This window comes from Eupeodes corollae, chromosome 2, assembly GCF_945859685.1.
Source record: "Eupeodes corollae chromosome 2, idEupCoro1.1, whole genome shotgun sequence".
In the NCBI taxonomy this organism is placed as follows: Eukaryota; Metazoa; Arthropoda; class Insecta; order Diptera; family Syrphidae; genus Eupeodes; species Eupeodes corollae.
Window position 1 is genome coordinate 51,068,563 of NC_079148.1, and position 19,601 is coordinate 51,088,163.

General features: G+C 38.8%; 1 protein-coding gene across 1 annotated transcript; it reads left to right on the forward strand.

Moving 5' to 3' along the window:
- Positions 1-456: 456 nt before the first annotated feature.
- LOC129946895 (uncharacterized) lies at positions 457-16,585 on the forward strand. Its single transcript, XM_056057264.1, has 5 exons — positions 457-724; positions 15,058-15,390; positions 15,460-15,984; positions 16,037-16,209; positions 16,268-16,585. The coding sequence occupies exons 2-5, from the start codon at positions 15,079-15,081 to the stop codon at positions 16,539-16,541; spliced, it is 1,284 nt and encodes a 427-aa protein (XP_055913239.1). The 5' UTR covers positions 457-724; positions 15,058-15,078; the 3' UTR covers positions 16,542-16,585.
- Positions 16,586-19,601: the final 3,016 nt, after the last annotated feature.

Genomic DNA, 19,601 nt, shown 5'->3' on the forward strand with positions numbered 1-19,601 from the left:
TAGGTATAAAAACAACTTTAACTTCTCTCCATACCGAGGGAACATGGACCAGGTAAAGAAAGCTGGTAAAAATTGTTCACTGTAGATGTTTGACAGTGAAACATAACACAAAACGTGCGTCAGCTGCGTTGCCAAAAAGATAAAAGCTAAAAAATCACCCTTTATATAATTAATTTCATGTAAATTTAAAACAAATAATCTTTGTTGAGGTATTGAGCCTCTAAAAAACACCCTTTATATCAAACAAAGCATTCATATTGTAGAAATGAATATTGTTCTCAAGCCGCCAACACATTTTATCATTTCATTATGTTATCTTCCTAAATTTCACCGTGTATACAAACGTCATAGTCAAAACTGGTTCCGTGTGGTGTTGATTGGTGAGTCCAATAGTTCTAAAATGAATTCTATTAATGAATGAATTGATATTTATAAGATTTTTCTAATTTAGTCGCACACATGATCTCGTAGTATTCACTTGATCATTCAGTATTAGAACAAATAATATTATCATCTGTAGTTATCGCGTTTCTATAAATAATATCGCATAAGCGCGCCCTGAACAAAGTTGTTTATCAATAATAACTATAATTCTATTGAGTACATAATAAACTAATGTTTATCTAAACATAAATCAAACACAAACACAAAAATCTTTTCCAAACCTTAAAAAACTATAAACAAACTAACTACAAAATTTGTTTTGTTACCTCAAATATTTTTGGTAAGTAAAAACTGATGCTTTGTTCATTATTTAATTAAGAATTGTTGTATTGTATTTTTGTAGTATATATTTTGTTTGTTGTTGTATTTCTATTGCAATTAAATTTCCAGCAATTATAGAATTGTAGAGATGTAGATATTGTTAATTGCACTTTAGTTTATTCAGCAATTTTAATTTTACCAGGCAAAAATGTTATAAATGAACTTGAGCACTTATTGACCCAAATAATTGTTTCAAATGTTTGTATTTGACATATTTAATAGTTTTGATAATATAATACAACTTTGGTAAATTTTTTACTTTTTAATGTTGTTTATTTTTAATTGGTTAATTTTTTCCGAAAATATTGCATTAAAGAGTGATGAAATTTATGTACAATAATAAGGAAATGTAGATTTTTGACTGGAAGCATACACAAAGCTATTTTAGAGAACCTTTTTTATACTATGACAATACTAAAAGAGTTATTAAACGGTGATTTTTTAAGATCTTGAGAACTTTTTTTAAAAAATTTCATTTAAATGTTGACCGCGGCTGCGTCTTAGGTGGTCCATTCGGAAAGTCCAATTTTGGGTAACTTTTTCGAGCATTTCGGCCGGAATAGCCCGAATTTCTTCGGAAATGTTGTCTTCCAAAGCTGGAATAGTTGCTGGCTTATTTGTGTAGACTTTAGACTTGACGTAGCCCCACAAAAAATAGTCTAAAGGCGTCAAATCGCATGATCTTGGTGGCCAACTTACCGGTCCATTCTTTGAGATGAATTGTTCTCCGAAGTTTTCCCTCAAAATCGCCATAGAATCGCGAGCTGTGTGGCATGTAGCGCCATCTTGTTGAAACCACATGTCAACCAAGTTCAGTTCTTCCATTTTTGGCAACAAAAAGTTTGTTAGCATTGAACGATAGCGATCGCCATTCACCGTAACGTTGCGTCCAACAGCATCTTTGAAAAAATACGGTCCAATGATTCCACCAGCGTACAAACCACACCAAACAGTGCATTTTTCGGGATGCATGGGCAGTTCTTGAACGGCTTCTGGTTGCTCTTCACTCCAAATGCGGCAATTTTGCTTATTTACGTAGCCATTCAACCAGAAATGAGCCTCATCGCTCTACAAAATTTGTCGATAAAAAAGCGGATTTTCTGCCAACTTTTCTAGGGCCCATTCACTGAAAATTTGACGTTGTGGCAGATCGTTCGGCTTCAATTCTTATTTTTTACGGTTTTACACCAAGATCTTTGCGTAAAATCTTCCATGTGGTCGAATAACACAAACCCAATTGCTGCGAACGGCGACGAATCGACATTTCACGGTCTTCAGCAACACTCTCAGAAACAGACGCAATATTCTCTTCTGTACGCACTGTACGCATTCGTGTGGTTGGTTTAATGTCCAATAAAGTAAACTGAGTGCGAAACTTGGTCACAATAGCATTAATTGTTTGCTCACTTGGTCGATTATGTAGACCATAAATCGGACGTAAAGCGCGAAACACATTTCGAACCGAACACTGATTTTGGTAATAAAATTCAATGATTTGCAAGCGTTGCTCGTTAGTAAGTCTATTCATGAGGAAATGTCAAAGCATACTGAGCATCTTTCTCTTTGACACCATGTCTGAAATCCCGCGTGATCTGTCAAATACTAATGCATGAAAATCCTAACCTCAAAAAAATCACCCTTTATAATACAACTTTGGTAAATTTAAACTTTTTAGTGATGTTTATTTTTAGTTTTTTAATTATTTTCCAAAAGATTGTATTAAGGATTGATGGAATTTATGTAAAATAATAGTAAAATGTAGATTTTTGACTGGAAGCATACACAAAGCTATTTTAATTTAAGAGAACTTTTTTTTATACAACGGTCAACAAAAGAAAGAGTACGAGTAAAAGAGTTATTACTACCCTTAACATATTTAAGGTTTAAAGACACTGCGAGCTTACGAAAGTATGGAAGGATTTAAGACGTGATACCGATGTACATTGGTCTTAAAGTTAAGAATAAAAAATGAGAGGAAAAACAGATCTGGGTAAAGCATTCCACATTCTCGATGTGCGGTTGAAAAAAGAATCTATATGTCTCATCAATCTCAAGGGTAAACTGATGAGCGTTCCAGAAAGTGCGAATATCAATGCTAAATTGTCTGTGGGGAGAATGCAACTGTATAATTCGACAGTCGTTCTTTGACTTCCAAACAGTGAAGAAGTGCCAGTGATTATATTTATTTCAAAGTTAAATAAGTTCAATAGTTTTATTAAAACTAAAGTTGGCTGGTTGCCACTGTATTATATAACAGATCGGTAGCCTAGTGGAAGTGGCGTCCGCAGACAAGTCCAGGGGTCGTGGGTTCGAGTCCCAGAGCGAGTCAGCAAAAAACTTGGAAGCTTTTTTTCATAATCGGGAAATTGCCGATTTTATAAACTGGGAAAAAAGGCAAATGATGAAGGAGAAAAGAGCAGGGGTATCGAAAGATACCTCTGCCAACACATCGGGTGATGTTGCGGTGCCAGCAGCGGTACTGCAAACAACTGCAACAACATCAGGTCAGGCATCTGACCATTCAACGTCAAAGACCTACAAAAGAAAACTAACAAAACAAAGCCCAAATAAGGTCAAGAGAACCAATTCGGCTAAACGGCAGGCCAACAAAAAAAAAATGGAGAAGAGGGAAGGTATCACCACGGAAAGTGAATTCTCAGACTACGCCGAGTCTGAGAAAACTGAATATATGTCAGAAGGTGGAGAGGGGCTCTTCAGGTCTCCGAATAAGGATCTAATCCTATCGGAGCCAGAGCCAGTCCCGCAGAAAAGCAAGGCTTTGGAGGTAGCGGCGGACCTCCAAGATGAAAGAGAACTGGTGCAGGCCCTGCAAGACAAACAGGCAGCAATCAGCCAGTTCGAGCAAAGCCTCAGTAAGCTCAAGGAGGAAATTGAGCCCCTCCTCAGTCAGCTAAAGCTGAAACAAGAGGCGCGCCGAAAACAAGAGGCAGCCAAAAAACTACAGCAGCAACTACAACAGCAGCAAAAACAACAGCAACAACAACCACAGCAGCAAAACCAGCCACAACCCAAGCCCGCTCCCAAAAACACAGGAGCGGAGCAAAATAAAAAGAGGCCATCAGTAGTGACAGGCCCAATGTCCGAGGGCCCATCGACTTCCGCTAAGGCCATGCAACAGCTACAACCAAGGCACCAGGAGCAGCAGAAGCAGCAGAAGCAGCAGCAACATCAACATCAGCAACCTCAACAACAGCAACAGAAGCAGCAACAGCAGCAGAAACAGCAGCAGCAGCAGCAGCAACACCAGAAACAACCACAGGCCAAGAAAGAAAAAATACCACCAATAAGGACCCATAGAGTTGACCTGGACGACATAAAACAGGTATGTAAGTCGGCCACTAAGGGCAATTTTTTAATTAAACTTTTAAGCGAAAAAGAAAAGAATTATTCGGTCCAGTGCTTCTCACTGGACGAATATAAGTTAGTAAAAGGGCTGCTAAAAGAGGCCACAGCTGAGTTCTTCAGCTACACACCTAAATGTGAGAAATTTAAGACGGTCCTTTTGAAGGGCATAAGTTCCTGCACGGAACCGGAGGAGCTCTTAGCTGAGCTCCGTCATAAAGCCAGTGACGATCTCGATTTTATAGGGGTCAAGCCTTTCACTACGGTGAAGTCCAGACGAGGGGGTTATAGGCTGCCAATGTTCCTCGTAACACTATCGCCCCAAAGCAGTTTTGAGAGTGTGAAGAAGATTAAATCTCTCGACAATCAAACTGTACACTGGGAGACATTAAAAAGGCATGACGACATTTTACAATGTACTAACTGCCAGAGGTTTGGCCATGCCAATGCCAATTGCAATATGCAGTTGCGTTGTGTGAGGTGCGGAGAAACCCACAAAGAAGGAGAATGCAAGCTGGGGAAGGAGCGGGTTGAGGATTTGACCCTGCTCAAGTGTGTCCTCTGTGGAAACCAAGGGCACCCGGCTAACTATAGGGGTTGCCCTAAGGTCCAGGAAATGAAGCAAAAACAGGCCAGTCAAAAAGCCGAAAAAAGTCGAACAGTTCGACAGGCTCCAACACAAAAATTCGTGGATCCCAAATTCTCTTACGCCCAAATGGTGTCAGGGAATGGGAATACGAGACAGGCTCCACCAACGGTTGCCCCCAAGGCCCCTGTGCCTAAGGCACCAGAGGTGCAGCCTGACATTGTAGCCTTGTTGTTGAGCATTCAAGGTCAACTAACAGGGCTGCAAAGTCAGATAAAGGAGCAAGGCAAAAGGGTAGATCATCTCTACTCTTTGTTGCCTGGCCTGGCGCAATTTAGACCATAATGGGCGCGCTGCCGGAGACGCGCCTTAAAGTCCTAGCTGTGAATGTAAATTCACTGATAAGGATTGAACGAAGAGCCAATATGTTCCAATTGTTGAAAGACTACAGTCCCGATGTGTTTATGGCTAGCGAAACTAAGCTAAACCACAAACACAAATTGACTCATAAAAATTACAATATCGTAAGAAGAGACCGGCCCGACTCCACTCAAGGGGGTGGTGTCGCTCTCTTTATACGAAAAGGCATTAATTATAAAGTCATATACAACAATGAATTGCGAAAGCTCAAGACGCTAGAAGTTTGCGTTGTATGCATCTCTCTCACTCAAGGGAAGCGGATGTATATGATTGCGGCTTATGCGGCTGGAGCTCCGCAGGTTACTTACTTTGCTTCAGAACTCGAGATTCTTTTTAGGGAACTGAAACTGAGCTTGGAAGAAAACTATTTCATCTTGGCCGGTGATTTGAACGCAAAACATGAAGATTGGGGAAATCAACATAGTAATCCCAGAGGTAATCATCTTTTTAATTTGATGAATCTTTACAGCGTTGAATATGGCGTCGACCTGCTGGCTACCGAAAAGCCATCGTATCCAAGAAGCGGCTCCTTTCTGGATCTTTTGCTGTACGACACTAGACTGACAGTAACAGACAAAGTGGGTAATCACCCTCGAAACTGCTTACAGACAGTCGAGTACGACAGTGATCACTGCGGACTGGCTGCTGTAATGCAGATTCCGAACGAACGCGTGGAGTTGGAGGAATACGTTGCAACGCACTCTTACAATTACAGTAAGATGCGTTGGCCTCGTTTCACCAACGCCTTAGCGAGAGAACTTCGTTCGAGTGACATAGCCCCACCAAACAACAGAAACCTGACAAATACAGAAATTGACCAACATTTACAACAGATGGACGAAACAATAAAACGAACGATGGAACGGACAATCCCAAAGTACAAAGAACGGGACCAAATGGACGCTTACAGAAACGCGACTATTGACGCACTACGTAGGCACAAGAGTTTCTTACTGACAAGACTCAAAAACTTGTACAGACGACTTACAGACCCACACGACTTGGAGGTTAGGACACTGAAGTCGTCAATAAAAAATGTCAATCTGTTGATTAAGGAGAACTACAGGCTGTCAATTAACAAGTACTGGGACCGCAAGATCCGGTCAGTTAATTCTAGTGACCCTAGTATGTTCCCTAAAATCAACAAGATATTCAGGAAAAAGAACGACAATGACCTCCCGAGTCTGAAACTCCAAAGAACCGAAGAAAACAGAGACGTACTCATGACAGCGCAAATAGATCCAGAAGAAGCCATCTTTGACGATGACTTTTACATAATTGAAGATCCGAAGGAAAAAGTGGAGGCGGTGGGAGCTGCCTTCCAGCAAGTGTACAAGGTGAATGTTAGCATTCGCCCCAACCACGACCTGGAAAACAGAGCCCTACTTAATCACTTTTACCTTCGAAATGATATGACACAATGGCGATCTGAGAACCGCGGTTTCATGCGGTTCAATGACGATTCCTTGGCAAATGCCATAATCGCCGAGCAAACGGGACCAAGTGCCTTGTTAGTGACGAAGGTTGAGCTTCAGCTCATCTTCAATTCAATAAAAAATAAAAAGTCAGCAGGTGTCGATGGTATATCCAACGTTGTACTAAGACATTTACCGACGGAAGCAATTGACATTTACACCACACTCTTCAACAATGCACTGAATAATGCATATTATCCAGTGCATTGGAAGACTGCTGTGGTTCATCCTCTCCCGAAAAAGGGAAAGGACAACTCCAACCCGTCAAATCTTCGGTCGATTAGTCTTCTTCCGAGCATCAGCAAAGTTTTCGAAAAAATCATTAATAGGGCTCTGACTAAGTGGGCTGCGGACAACAAAATAATTCCGGATAAACAGTTCGGGTTCAAGGCGGGTCATGACACAATTCATGCTGCGTCTAAACTCGTTTCTGATATCCAATGGAATAAATCAAAACAACAATGCACAGGTGCTGTCCTGGTTGATTTGGAAAAGGCCTTTGACACCGTATGGTTAGAGGGTCTTTACCTAAAATTGAGCAGGTTTGGCATTAGCAAGCCATTGTTGTATATACTTTATGATATGCTTAACGGTAGAAAGTTTGTTGTCAAAAGTGGCAATGTAACTTCTACCACAACGTTCTCAATTAAAAATGGTCTTCAACAGGGAGCGGTGAATTCGCCGATTCTCTTCAACATTTACACCAGCGATCTGATAGGTAGTCTTACAAAGGCAATTGCGTACGCCGACGATCTAATTGCGTACAGAACGGCCCGAAAGGTTGAGGTTATTAGAATTCTCTTGCAGCGTGATTTCGACAAGATTCAGCGATATTGCGACGACTGGAAACTGAAAATAAATGTCCAGAAGTCAGAGACAATTCTGTTCCGGACTCCGTTGGCTAGGGCCACGAGGGATACGTGTAAGAATTGGCGCAAGATGGTCATCGTTGATCTTCACGGGCAGCCATTGGCGAGCAAAAGTGTAGTGAAGTACCTCGGTATCTGGTTAGATCAGTATTTATATTTCGACAGACATATAAATGCTGCTCTGACCAGGGCTAAAGGAGCCTTCGCTCTGACGAAACGGCTGTTTTTTAGCAGTCGGCTTGACCCCAGAGTGAAGGTAATTTGCTACATGGCCCTCATACGGCCAATGATCGTTTATGGTTGTCCTGTGTGGTTCAACGTTGCCCCTTCTCAGATGGAGAAGTTTCGGGTGTTCGAGCGGCAGTGTTTACGACGCTGTACCGGCTTATATCGAACAGCCGAATCTTCTTATGTGCATTATTATTCCAACGAGGTCCTGTACAACGGGGCTCGAATCAACAGAATTGACAATTTCGTGATAAAACTCGTTCGAGGTCACATTGCAAGAGCTATGTCTTCGACCAACAATTTAATTTTCGGGGCGTTCTATCCGAACGACGAGTATTTAGAGAGTGCACGCTTGAGCGGCTTCATTCCCCCAGAGGCATTCCTCTTTTTAGATAGATGCGGTCTGATACAGGATAGATTGGCAGTTCCGTTAATCTACCACGTCAGACGAAGAACCGTGGATAGGCGACTCCTGTACAATCGGGACGTCATGGCACAAGGCGGAGCAGAGCTCCTTCGGTTCAGTAGGGCTGTGTCCGAACGGGACCGAACTGATAGGGTGAAGCAGGAGAACCAGTTTTGGTGGCTTCAATCGGCACTTGATATTGGGTAGTCGGGATGGGGTTTTAAGCCTTGGCCGGCTTACATACTTGTTTTATAGTTTTAGGGTTTAGTTTTAAGTAGAATAGGCATGGTGGCACGAAAAAAAAAAAAAATTAAAAAAAAAAACAAAAAAACAAAAAATAAAAAAAAAAAAAAAAGAAAAAACATTACAAAACATTAAAAAAAAAATAAATAAAAATAAAAAAAAAAAAATAAAAGACAACGAAATATGAAAAACAAAAATGTTAGATAGTTAGATTTGCTGCTGTGGTTGTTCTAGTTTTAAGTAGTTTATAGGTAGAATAGGTAGTTTAAGTTAGTTTTAAGTTTTATTTAAGGACCTTATTTTAAGTAGTTTGTAAGTAAAAATAAATAAAAAAGGTTATTGACATTAGTTTTTTTAAAATTTTCTAATAAAAACAAAACAAATAAAATTTAAATTGAAGTAAAATAGATCTTAAGGCCGAAAGGCATTAGTAATTAGTGTTATAGTTTAGCTTAGAGTGTCCGTATGGGACCATTAAGTTAGTTGTAAGTTATGGATAATTAGGCTAGTTTTATGAATTTTTGTCTAGCTTTAAGATAGGTTAAGGATTGAATAAATAAAAATGAATTTGGAAAAAAAAAAAAAAAAAAAACTGTATAATTCGACAGAATATTTTTCGTAAAAACATCTAGGTTAGGTCAGGTTGGGTTGAGGGGCTGATAGTTGAGGTCTTTACCGTCACACTTAGATCAATACAGATCCATTGTGATACCCGCGAGTATTGCTACTCAAGCGAATAACCTATATGTTCAGTTACTTACTTACTTAAGGTGGCGCTACAGTCCTGTGTAAACTAGGGCCTCACCCATCAAACTTCTCCATCTAGCTCGGTCCCTAGCTAGATGTCTCCAGTTTCGCGCTCCAAGTTGGGTGAGGTCACCTTCCACTTGTGCGCGCCACCTGATCCGCGGCCTTCCTCTACTGCGCTGTCCTGTGGGTTGTGGATTCGAAGACTTTCCGGGCCGGAGCATTGGTTTCCATGCGCTCTACGTGACCCAGCCATTTTAGTCGTTGGACTTTTACCCTTCTGGCTAAGTCTACGTCGCTGTACAGCTCGTCGTTCCATCTTCTCCTCCACTCCCCTTCGATGCATACGGGACCGTAGATCACACGAAGAACTTTTCTCTCGAAGTCATAGTTTATGTCATAGTCCATGCTTCTGCACCGTATAGCAGGATGGGGATGATAAGGGTCTTATATAGCAACACTTTGGTCCCTCGAGAGAGGTTTTTACCACTCAATTGCTTTCTTAGTCCAAAGAAACAGCGGTTAGCAAGAGTTATTGTGTTCAGTTGGTCAAGCCATTTACAGGCTTTGACGAAGTTAAGAATGTTAGTACCTGGCGTACTATAGAGTTCTTCTAAATAATAGTTGCCAAGCAGTTTCTTCCTTTGATGGGATATGCGGGACAGTGACACAGAAAGTGCGGAGTGTCTTCATGCACCTCCTCGTCACCGCATCCTCTGCATAGATCATCTGAACTAATTCTGATATTTTTCATATGATAACCTAAAAGATTATGTCCGGTTATTATGCTTACAAGAGATCGAAGTGATCCTTTGTGTAGCTGCATAATTCTTTCCGTTCTTTGTTTGTTAAAACAGTGCCAGATCTTTATTGTAGTGTCAAGAAGGTTCCACCTTTCATCGGCCTTGATAGTTATTCTTTTTGAGATTTCCTGTTTTAAATAACAGGTAGGCTGCTAACTAGCTGAGCTTGGCATACGGCAAGCATTGACCCTAATCTTTCTAATTCATCGGCCTTCTTGTTGCCTAGTGTATCGCTGTGGCCTGGGACCCAGCAGAGTCTAATGTTGTGCTGTGCGCCAAGAACCTTAAGCTCTTGGCGTTAGCATGAAACAAGTTTTTCTAATTATTGCCGAATACATCCATCTGAGAATTAGATTGAGTATAACTTCCAGTCCCGCAGTTGGAGTGGATCTCATTGCTCCCGTAATGTCAGTGCACGCACGTCTTTGAACTTTTGTCAAAATTTTCAGGTTCGTGCTCTTTTCTAAAGCATTCCACCATACCAAATTACCATAGGTTAGTATTTGTCTAATTATTGCCGAATACATTCATCTGATAACTTTAGGGTTTGGTCCCCAGGTTTTACCGAAAATTCTATTGCAGGAGTAAAAGGCAATCGATGCCTTTTTGAGTCTATCTTTGGTGTTCAGGCCCCAATTTAGTTTTTTATCTAAAATCACATTGAGATACTTTGCGTGATCAGAGATTTTAAGAGGACAGCCTTCAATTCAAGGTATTTTAAAATCAGATATTTTGCTCTTGTTAGTAAATAGCACTAGTTCTGTTTTAGCTGGATTGACTGTCAGCCCACAGTTCCTAGTCCATTTGTTACCAACGAGATGGCGTATTCGGTTTGTTTACTGATAGTGGGTAGGAAATTGCCAGTCGCTAGTAATGCAAGATCATCAGCGTAGGCTATTATCCCTACTCCACTTGATTTCAATTTAGAGAGTATGCCATTCAAGACAAGAACCCAAAGTAGCGGTGAGAGAACTCCAACCTGTGTATATCAATTAGCCTTTCAAAAGTTTTCAAAAGAAACGTTGTTAGACTAATAATGGGTCTATAGTTTTTGGCCTTCGTATGGCTAGGTTTACCAGCCTTAGGGATGAAAACTACCTTAACCTCATGCCACGATAAGGGAACATACCCAATTTAAGGCTATTATTGAAAATGCGGGCTAGGTGTGGGATGATAAGATTTATGCTCTTCTGAAGCATCATATTGAAAATTCTGTCTGGATCAGGGGATTTGTACGGGGAAAAGGAGCGAATGGCCCATTTTATCCTTTCTTCCGTTATAATATCCGATGGTACTATAGGGTTTCTGTATGACACTCTGTTTCTGCACTGCGGATATCAGCTACACATCTATAGAACAACAAAAGACATGAAATATTACTGCAGTGTTTGAGCGATGTAAATGTTTCAGTTATAGTTCTGACGACTTTCTTTTGCAAAGCACTTTTTTAAATTCTATCCAATATACTTAAACTTGTGTTAAAGATACCTCATGAAATATATGTACAAGTTAGATTCAAGTTTTAGAAGAATACTTTCTTGGAGAAATCCTTCGAACCAAGCAGCATTTTTGGCAGTGATATATGTGATCATTCTATAAGAGGTACACGTACCGATAAATGGAAGTTGATTGGTTTAATGGATGCAAGTGCCACTCATGGTTAGTGACATGTGGGCCAGCATTGAGTTTTTGAAGTATTAAATTCTACACGATTTATCAATCCCCATTAGACAATTCTGTCGAGATCGGAATTTAATGAGCTTAACATACGCTCCATACAAGGATGTGACAAACGAGGATATGAAACGAATATGAAAAGCTGAGGGTTTTTTCGTCAACAAAACAGTTAAATAAATATAATAAAGACATAACGCAAGAGACTGTCATGTCCTTTTCCGATCGAGTCTCTAATAACCTGCATTAAGCATAGAAAACCAGTGGCAACATTGCCTTGCAGCCATCAGAGATGCCGCCTCTGAGGTGCTAGGTTTCACACGGCCACCACAGCGAAACTCCTGGTTCGACGACGAATGCCGGCAAGCGCACGCAGCGAAACAAGAGGCATAAAAACGGCGCTGCACAAAAGGACTAGAGCTGCTCGCGAGCTCTACGAGCAGAAGAGGAGAGAGGAACATCGGCTTCTTAGATGGAAAAAAAGAGAGCATGAGAAACGCGTGATCGAGGAGATAGAAGGATGTCACAACAGGAATGAGGTTCGTAAATTTTACCAAAAGGTAAAAAAAACCTCACAAGGGTACCAGCCACGAACAGAAGCCTGTAAAGACGATCAGGGGAACATCGTAGTTGAACCGCAGTCAATGCTAAGAATATGGAAAGATCACTTCTCCAAAATATATAACGGCGATGACGAACCGAATTCCGCTGTAATAGAGATAGAACCACCCAACCTCGGCGACGCAGATCAGCAATTCCGCCTACACGACCTTGACGAAGTGAAGATAGCTATATCTAAACTTAAGTCAAACAAAGCTGCTGGAGCTGCCGGCATCGCTGCCGAACTATTCAAACCAGCAGGCGATGACTTGGTAGGGAGCATGCACCAACTCATCTGCAAAATATGGTCGGAAGAAAGAATGCCCGATGAGTGGAATCTCAACATAGTGTGCCCGATACATATGAAAGGAGACCCTCTACAGAGGCATCAGTCTCCTTAACATTGCGTATAAGATCCTCTCTACCGTATTATGTAAACGTCTGAAGCCATACGTCAACAACCTGATTGGTCCTTATCAGTGTGGCTTCAGACCAGGAAAGTCCGCCATCGGCCAAATATTCACCCTACGGCAGATCTTGGAAAAAAACCCAGGAGCTTTAAATCAATACCCACCATCTCTTTATCGATTTTGAAACCGCGTATGACAGCATCTATAGGGAAGAGCTCTACCGAGCAATGTCTAGTTTTGGCATCCCTGTCAAACTTATCCGTTTGTGCAGAATGACGATGGAGAATGCACGCTGCTCTATCAAGGTCGGAACAGATCTTATCGATGCATTTGATGTCAACAAAGGTTTTAGACAAGGCGATGCACTGTCATGCGACTTCTTCAACATCGTTCTGGAAAGAATTGTGCAAAACTCAACCGTCAACACTAGAGGCACAATCTTCCAGAGATCCATCCAATTACTCGGATACGCAGATGATATTGACATAATTGGAAGATCAAAGCGTGATGTCAGTGGAGCGTTTTTGAGCATTGCGACGGAAGCAAAGAAGATGGGTTTAGTGGTCAATGAGGGCAAGACCAAATATATGCTGTCATCAAAAAAGGACACTGAACGACGACGTCTTGGACAAAACGTCACCATGGACATCTATAACTTTGAGGTAGTTAAGGACTTTGTCTACCTAGGCACCGCTATTAATGCAGACAACAACACCAGCACTGAAATCAAACGAAGAATAACTCTTGCAAATCGCTGCTTCTTTGGACTTAGAAGGCAATCGAGAAGTAAAGTCCTCTCTCGAGCATGTAAAATCACCATCTATAAGACACTCATCATCCCGGTTCTCATTTATGGCGATGAGGCCTGGACCCTGTCAAAGAAAGATGAGAGCGTCTTAGGATGCTTCGAGCGAAAAATTCTTCGGGTGATTTTTGGTCCCGTACGCACTACGCATAGATGGAGAATGGAGAAGAAGATATAACGACAAACTGTACGGGCTGTACAGCGACACTGACCTAGTTAGCAGAATTAAAGTCCAAGCGCTTAGATGGCTAGGTCATGTAGAGCGGATGGACATCAACGCTCCAGCCCGGAAGGTCTTCGAATCCAATCCCGAGGGACAGCGCAGTAGAGGAAGACCGCGACTCAGGTGGCGCACGCAGGTGGGACCGACCTCGCTGGAGACGCTTGTTGGTTGAGACCCAGGTCCGCCCCGAACTGTAGCGCCATCTTAAGTAAGTAACGAAGTTATGATTTTCAAACTTGTACTTGTATTGAGCCTTAGAAATGCAGATTTTAATCCAATGAAGAGGAGACTTATTAGAACGAAAGGCACCCATTTTCGGTAAAAGAGCTTTTTGCCAAACTCTTTCTAGTGCCTTGAAGGCCAACTACAATAACCATTCTTTCTAAAAGAAATATGTAGAGACATCTTCAACTGTTCGGTTAGATAAACTATCAAATCAGGGGTGGATATATTGTACTGCCGCTCATTAAAAAAACTTTCGTTCCTCGAAATATTTTTTAAGCAGGTGCTTACTCATCCTATCCCCGACTTTAGAAAGGAGAAACTTGAGTGCAATTGGACCATGGTTAAAGGGGGAGGAGTATTCGCCTTTTATAGGGACAGGCTGGAAAATGCTGTTATCCATCCCTTCAGAAAAAGACTTGTGGAATAAGAAAGATTGAAGTTTTCGACAAATCGAAGGTTTTGAAAATTCTCCACATAAGATGGTCAGTAGAATCCGATTCTATCTGTACGTACGTACCTACGTTCGAAATACCTTTCTCCTTCGGTCATACCAGAAAGGACTGTTAAAAAAAAAAATAATGTGGGTAGCTTTTTTTAACTAAAGCAATTTTTAAAACAAAGTGACAATATGTTGTTATTTACTGTTTTGTAAAACTTTTAGAAATATCGGCAGACGGACACGAATAGGAAATTATTAGGGTTGATCGCATTCTAGCCTCTTTTATCATATTACCTTCGATTCGATGATAGTTTTTAGAGAATTTGAGGCTGGTTATAGCTAGCATTGGTAACCATCATTGAAAATTTTGTTTCGGTATTTAAAAGCGGTCACGGGAGAAAAATTTGTAATGTTTAGAGTCAAACTAAAGTGATCAGTTGTTGATCAGCTTCCTACTAAAAAATACATTATTTAACGTAAAACTTTTTATTGAATTCAGTTTAAGCTTTTCAAAGATGAAATCCTTTTCAATCAACAGCTGATTGTTGATTTAACATTTGAAAACATGATCGTCCCACTTTAAGCAATCCATTTTCTTTGTATTCCCACCTGACGTTTTACTTTCAATGATCAACTCTAACCTAAAATGCTTGATTCTCATTAGAAAATTCCAATTATTGGTTTCAATGATGAAAACCAATGGTAGCTATAACTGGCCCCGATGTTTATTAAAAACATTTAACCAAAATCTTGTGAATTAATACATTTTTTTCCAGAACAAACAGATTTTCTTGAAAATGTCATCCAATGAAGATGTATTACAAAAGTTGCCTTATGATGCTGTTCGCACGGCCCTCATCGAGGTTATCCATAGCATCATTCCAACTAAAAACTATGCACTTCAGCTAGAAGAAGGATCATCGAAAGGAGACAACTATGTTGGAGTTGTTCATCGTTTAAACATATCCTACGAAGAAAAAGAGAGCGAAAATGTTCGTAAGTCAAAGAAAGTAGGAATGTTTGTCAAAGTTCCACCAACCAATATTCAAAGACGAAATCAATTCTTTGCCAGACCTTGTTTCCTTAGAGAGGCACTGATGTACGATGAGGTATGATGTGCCTTTATTCACTTGCGTAGAGATTTTTATCAATTAAAGTCACGTTTCTTTTTATTTTAGTTTTTGCCACTTCTTGCTAAATTTCAACAAAGTAAAGGCATCAATCCCGAAGTTGATGGATTCAAGGAACACGCCATATGCTACAAAAGCTTAAGTGACGAACTTCATGAGGCAATTTTTATGGAAGATCTTGGTAATAAAGGTTTTCGAATGAATGATCGTTTTGTGGATCCATCGTTAGAAATTGTGAAGTTAATAATGAAAGCTTTGGGAAAACTTCATGCGTTATCGTTTGCATTGAAAGATCAGTGTCCAGATGAGTTTGCAAAATTCAGAGATATTGAGGAAATTTTAAAAAGAAACGACAAATTTTTCGTAGACTATATAAATGGCCTAAAGGAAATGGCAATTGAGGCTTTATCGAACGAAGGTGACGAGAAATACCTTCAGTTTTTTAAATCGTTCATTGAAAAGAAACCACTCTACAATCGAATGACAGAACTTACTGAAGGCTTTAGAGCAGAACCATATGCTGTCATGAATCATGGCGATTGTTGGAATAATAATATTTTATTTAAATATAACGTAAGTGTACGATGTTTTTTTAATATTTGAATTAACTTCTTTTTTAAATTAGAATGAAACTGCAGTTGATATAAAATTGATTGATTGGCAAATATCAAGATTTTCCTCACCAGCTTGTGATTTGAGTTACTACATTTTTCCTTGTACTACAAAACCTTTAAGAGATCTATATTACCAGGAAATCATGGATGTCTATTATTCTGAATTGGCTCAATTCCTGAAGAAGTAAGAACAAGTTCCATATCCACATTAATTTTATTTGTATTTGTTGATTTCCGTATAGACTTGGTTCTGACCCTGAAGTATTATTTCCACGCCCAGCGCTAGATGATCAATTGAAAAGGTTTGGCTCATTTGGAGTGATCATGAGTCTTATGCTCATACCTACTCTGACAGCTAAAGCCGATAACGTACCAGACTTGGATGAGATAAGTGCAAGAATGGAAGCCGGTGATGTAGAGTTTACAAAAGAAGCTTTTGGTAACAAAGTTCCTGAAACATTTTCTAGAATTCGTGATGTTCTTGTTGATGCTATAAACCTTGAATATTTAGTGTAGAGACTTTTTTTTTATTTACTTATGGATGTGCTTATAGTTTTTTTTTAAATAATTTGTAATGCTTTATAGTTTTAGTTTTTTGTTCGTTTTAAAGATGTTTTAAATTTAATAATTAAAAAAATCAATTTATAATAAACATAATTTTAAATAAAAACACATACTTTTTTAACAATCTAATAAATCAATTTAACTGTCAAGATATTTTACAAATATTGCTTTCACTTATTTATTTTCATAATATCGTTCAGAAAAAGAATTGTTTTTTTTTTCTTTTTTGCGTTTCCATGGGTAAAATAAATCAACTTATTCTTGATCTTGAATTCCGCTGTTTTTGCATTCCGAGAGCCAAAATAAATTGATTTAAGATATTTATAATCTGCAGATCTGGATTCTTCTGCAGATTTATGCCTCTGCACCAATACCAATTCTTTTTTAATGTTTAGCTGTGAATTTGACAGCTCTACGGGAATAGTTAAAATTTACAAGAAGTTACACTAACACCATGACAAAAAAAAAACAGTTTCAAAAAAAATCAATTTTTGTAGCAAATCGGAATTGACCCATGGAAACCCCAAAAAAAAACCTGTCAACATCGTAAGCTCGTTTTGTTTAAATTGTTTTATTAGTAATGTGTCGCTGAGTAGATTTGAATTCCAAAAACAATTTTTGACTTGTTTTCACGCATACATATAATAAACTCCAAAGTTTTTCACGCACACATTGAAACGATTGTGAAATCAGCTGTTCGCGTAAGCGACGACTTATACCTTATAGCTCTATTAATAAAAATACCCTATCCGCTGAATAACACACGTTATTTCCAACAGACGTATAGTAAAATATTCATTTAATAAATAAGTTAATTCATAAAAATATTTCCTCATGTTATTTATTCATTGAACAGCGCTAAAACTCTACTAAAGGGTGATTTTTTTGAGGTTAGGATTTTCATGCATTAGTATTTGACAGATCACGCGGGATTTCAAACATGGTGTCAAAGAGAAAGATGCTCAGTATGCTTTGACATTTCATCATGAATAGACTTACTAACGAGCAACGCTTGCAAATCATTGAATTTTATTACCAAAATCAGTGTTCGGTTCGAAATGTGTTTCGCGCTTTACGTCCGATTTATGGTCTACATAATCGACCAAGTGAGCAAACAATTAATGCGATTGTGACCAAGTTTCGCACTCAGTTTACTTTATTGGACATTAAACCAACCACACGAATGCGTACAGTGCGTACAGAAGAGAATATTGCGTCTGTTTCTGAGAGTGTTGCTGAAGACCGTGAAATGTCGATTCGTCGCCGTTCGCAGCAATTGAGTTTGTGTTATTCGACCACATGGAAGATTTTACGCAAAGATCTTGGTGTAAAACCGTATAAAATACAGCTCGTGCAAGAACTGAAGCCGAACGATCTGCCACAACGTCGAATTTTCAGTGAATGGGCCCTAGAAAAGTTGGCAGAAAATCCGCTTTTTTATCGACAAATTTTGTTCAGCGATGAGGCTCATTTCTGGTTGAATGGCTACGTAAATAAGCAAAATTGCAGCGAAAAATGCACTGTTTGGTGTGATTTGTACGCTGGTGGAATCATTGGACCGTATTTTTTCATAGATGCTGTTGGACGCAACGTTACGGTGAATGGCGATCGCTATCGTTCAATGCTAACAAACTTTTTTTTGCCAAAAATGGAAGAACTGAACTTGGTTGACATGTGGTTTCAACAAGATGGCGCTACATGCCACACAGCTCGCGATTCTATGGCCATTTTGTGGGAAAACTTCGGAGAACAATTATTCATCTCAAGGAATGGACCGGTAAGTTGGCCACCAAGATCATGCGATTTGACGCCTTTAGACTATTTTTTGTGGGTCTACGTCAAGTCTAAAGTCTACACAAATAAGCCAGCAACTGTTCCAGCTTTGGAAGACAACATTTCCGAAAAAATTCGGGCTATTCCGGCCGAAATGCTCGAAAAAGTTACCCAAAATTGGACTTTCCGAATGGACCACCTAAGACGCAGCCGTGGTCAACATTTAAGTGAAATTATCTTCAAAAAGTAAATGTCATGAACCAATCTAACGTTTCAAATAAAGAATTGTATGCGTTTTTTTTTTTAAAGTTCTCAAGCTCTTAAAAAATCACCGTTTAGTTAAACATTATCAGACATCTTACTGCAGCCATGACTTAGATATTTGTTGGAATGTGTGTGAGTGCTGTCAAATTTTATAAAAAAAAAGGAGGCTGGGATGCGACCCACACTGATAACTTCCCATCCCGTCTGTCGATTTGTCTTGCTTAAAAGTTTGTCTATATGTACTCATATCAATTTTTAACAAATTTGCGTACTATTTTTTGTAGATTTTATTTTTTACGAAAAAACGGACTGTTGGATTTTTATATAAAAATTACTGAATATCGAAAATAATATTTTCTCTGAAACTAAATAAGTTTGAAGCCAATATTTTTAATTTTTGAAAAGCTATTTGAGTCGAAAGTAAATTTTTATTGTACAAAAACTGTCAATTCGATTTTTTCAAAATTTTATCGAAAGTTGATAACAATATTTCTTATAAGATAAAATTAGTTTGAAGGCAATATATAACATTTTTGAAAAGATATTTGAGTCGAAAATCAATTTTTACCAACTTTTGTTAAATTTTGTCTAGGTTTTTAATATTTTGTACAAAAACTGTCAATTAGATTTTTTTCAAAATTTTACTGAATGTTAACCACGATATTTTTTTTTATTGAAAGATAAAAGTAAATTAAAGCCAATATCTCAAAGTTTTGAAAAGATATTTGAGTCGAAAATCAATTTTTACCAACTTTTATTAATTTTTTTTAGGTTTTTATTTTTTGTAAAAAAAAACTGTCAATTCGATTTTTCTCAACATTTTTAAAATGTTGAAAACAATATTTTTTATAAGATAAAATAAGTTTGAAGCCTAAATTTTAAGTTTTTGAAAAGATATTAGAATCGATATTCAATTTTTACCAACTTTGAGTAATGTTTTTTTTAAGTTTTTATTTTTTATAAAAAAAAAACTGT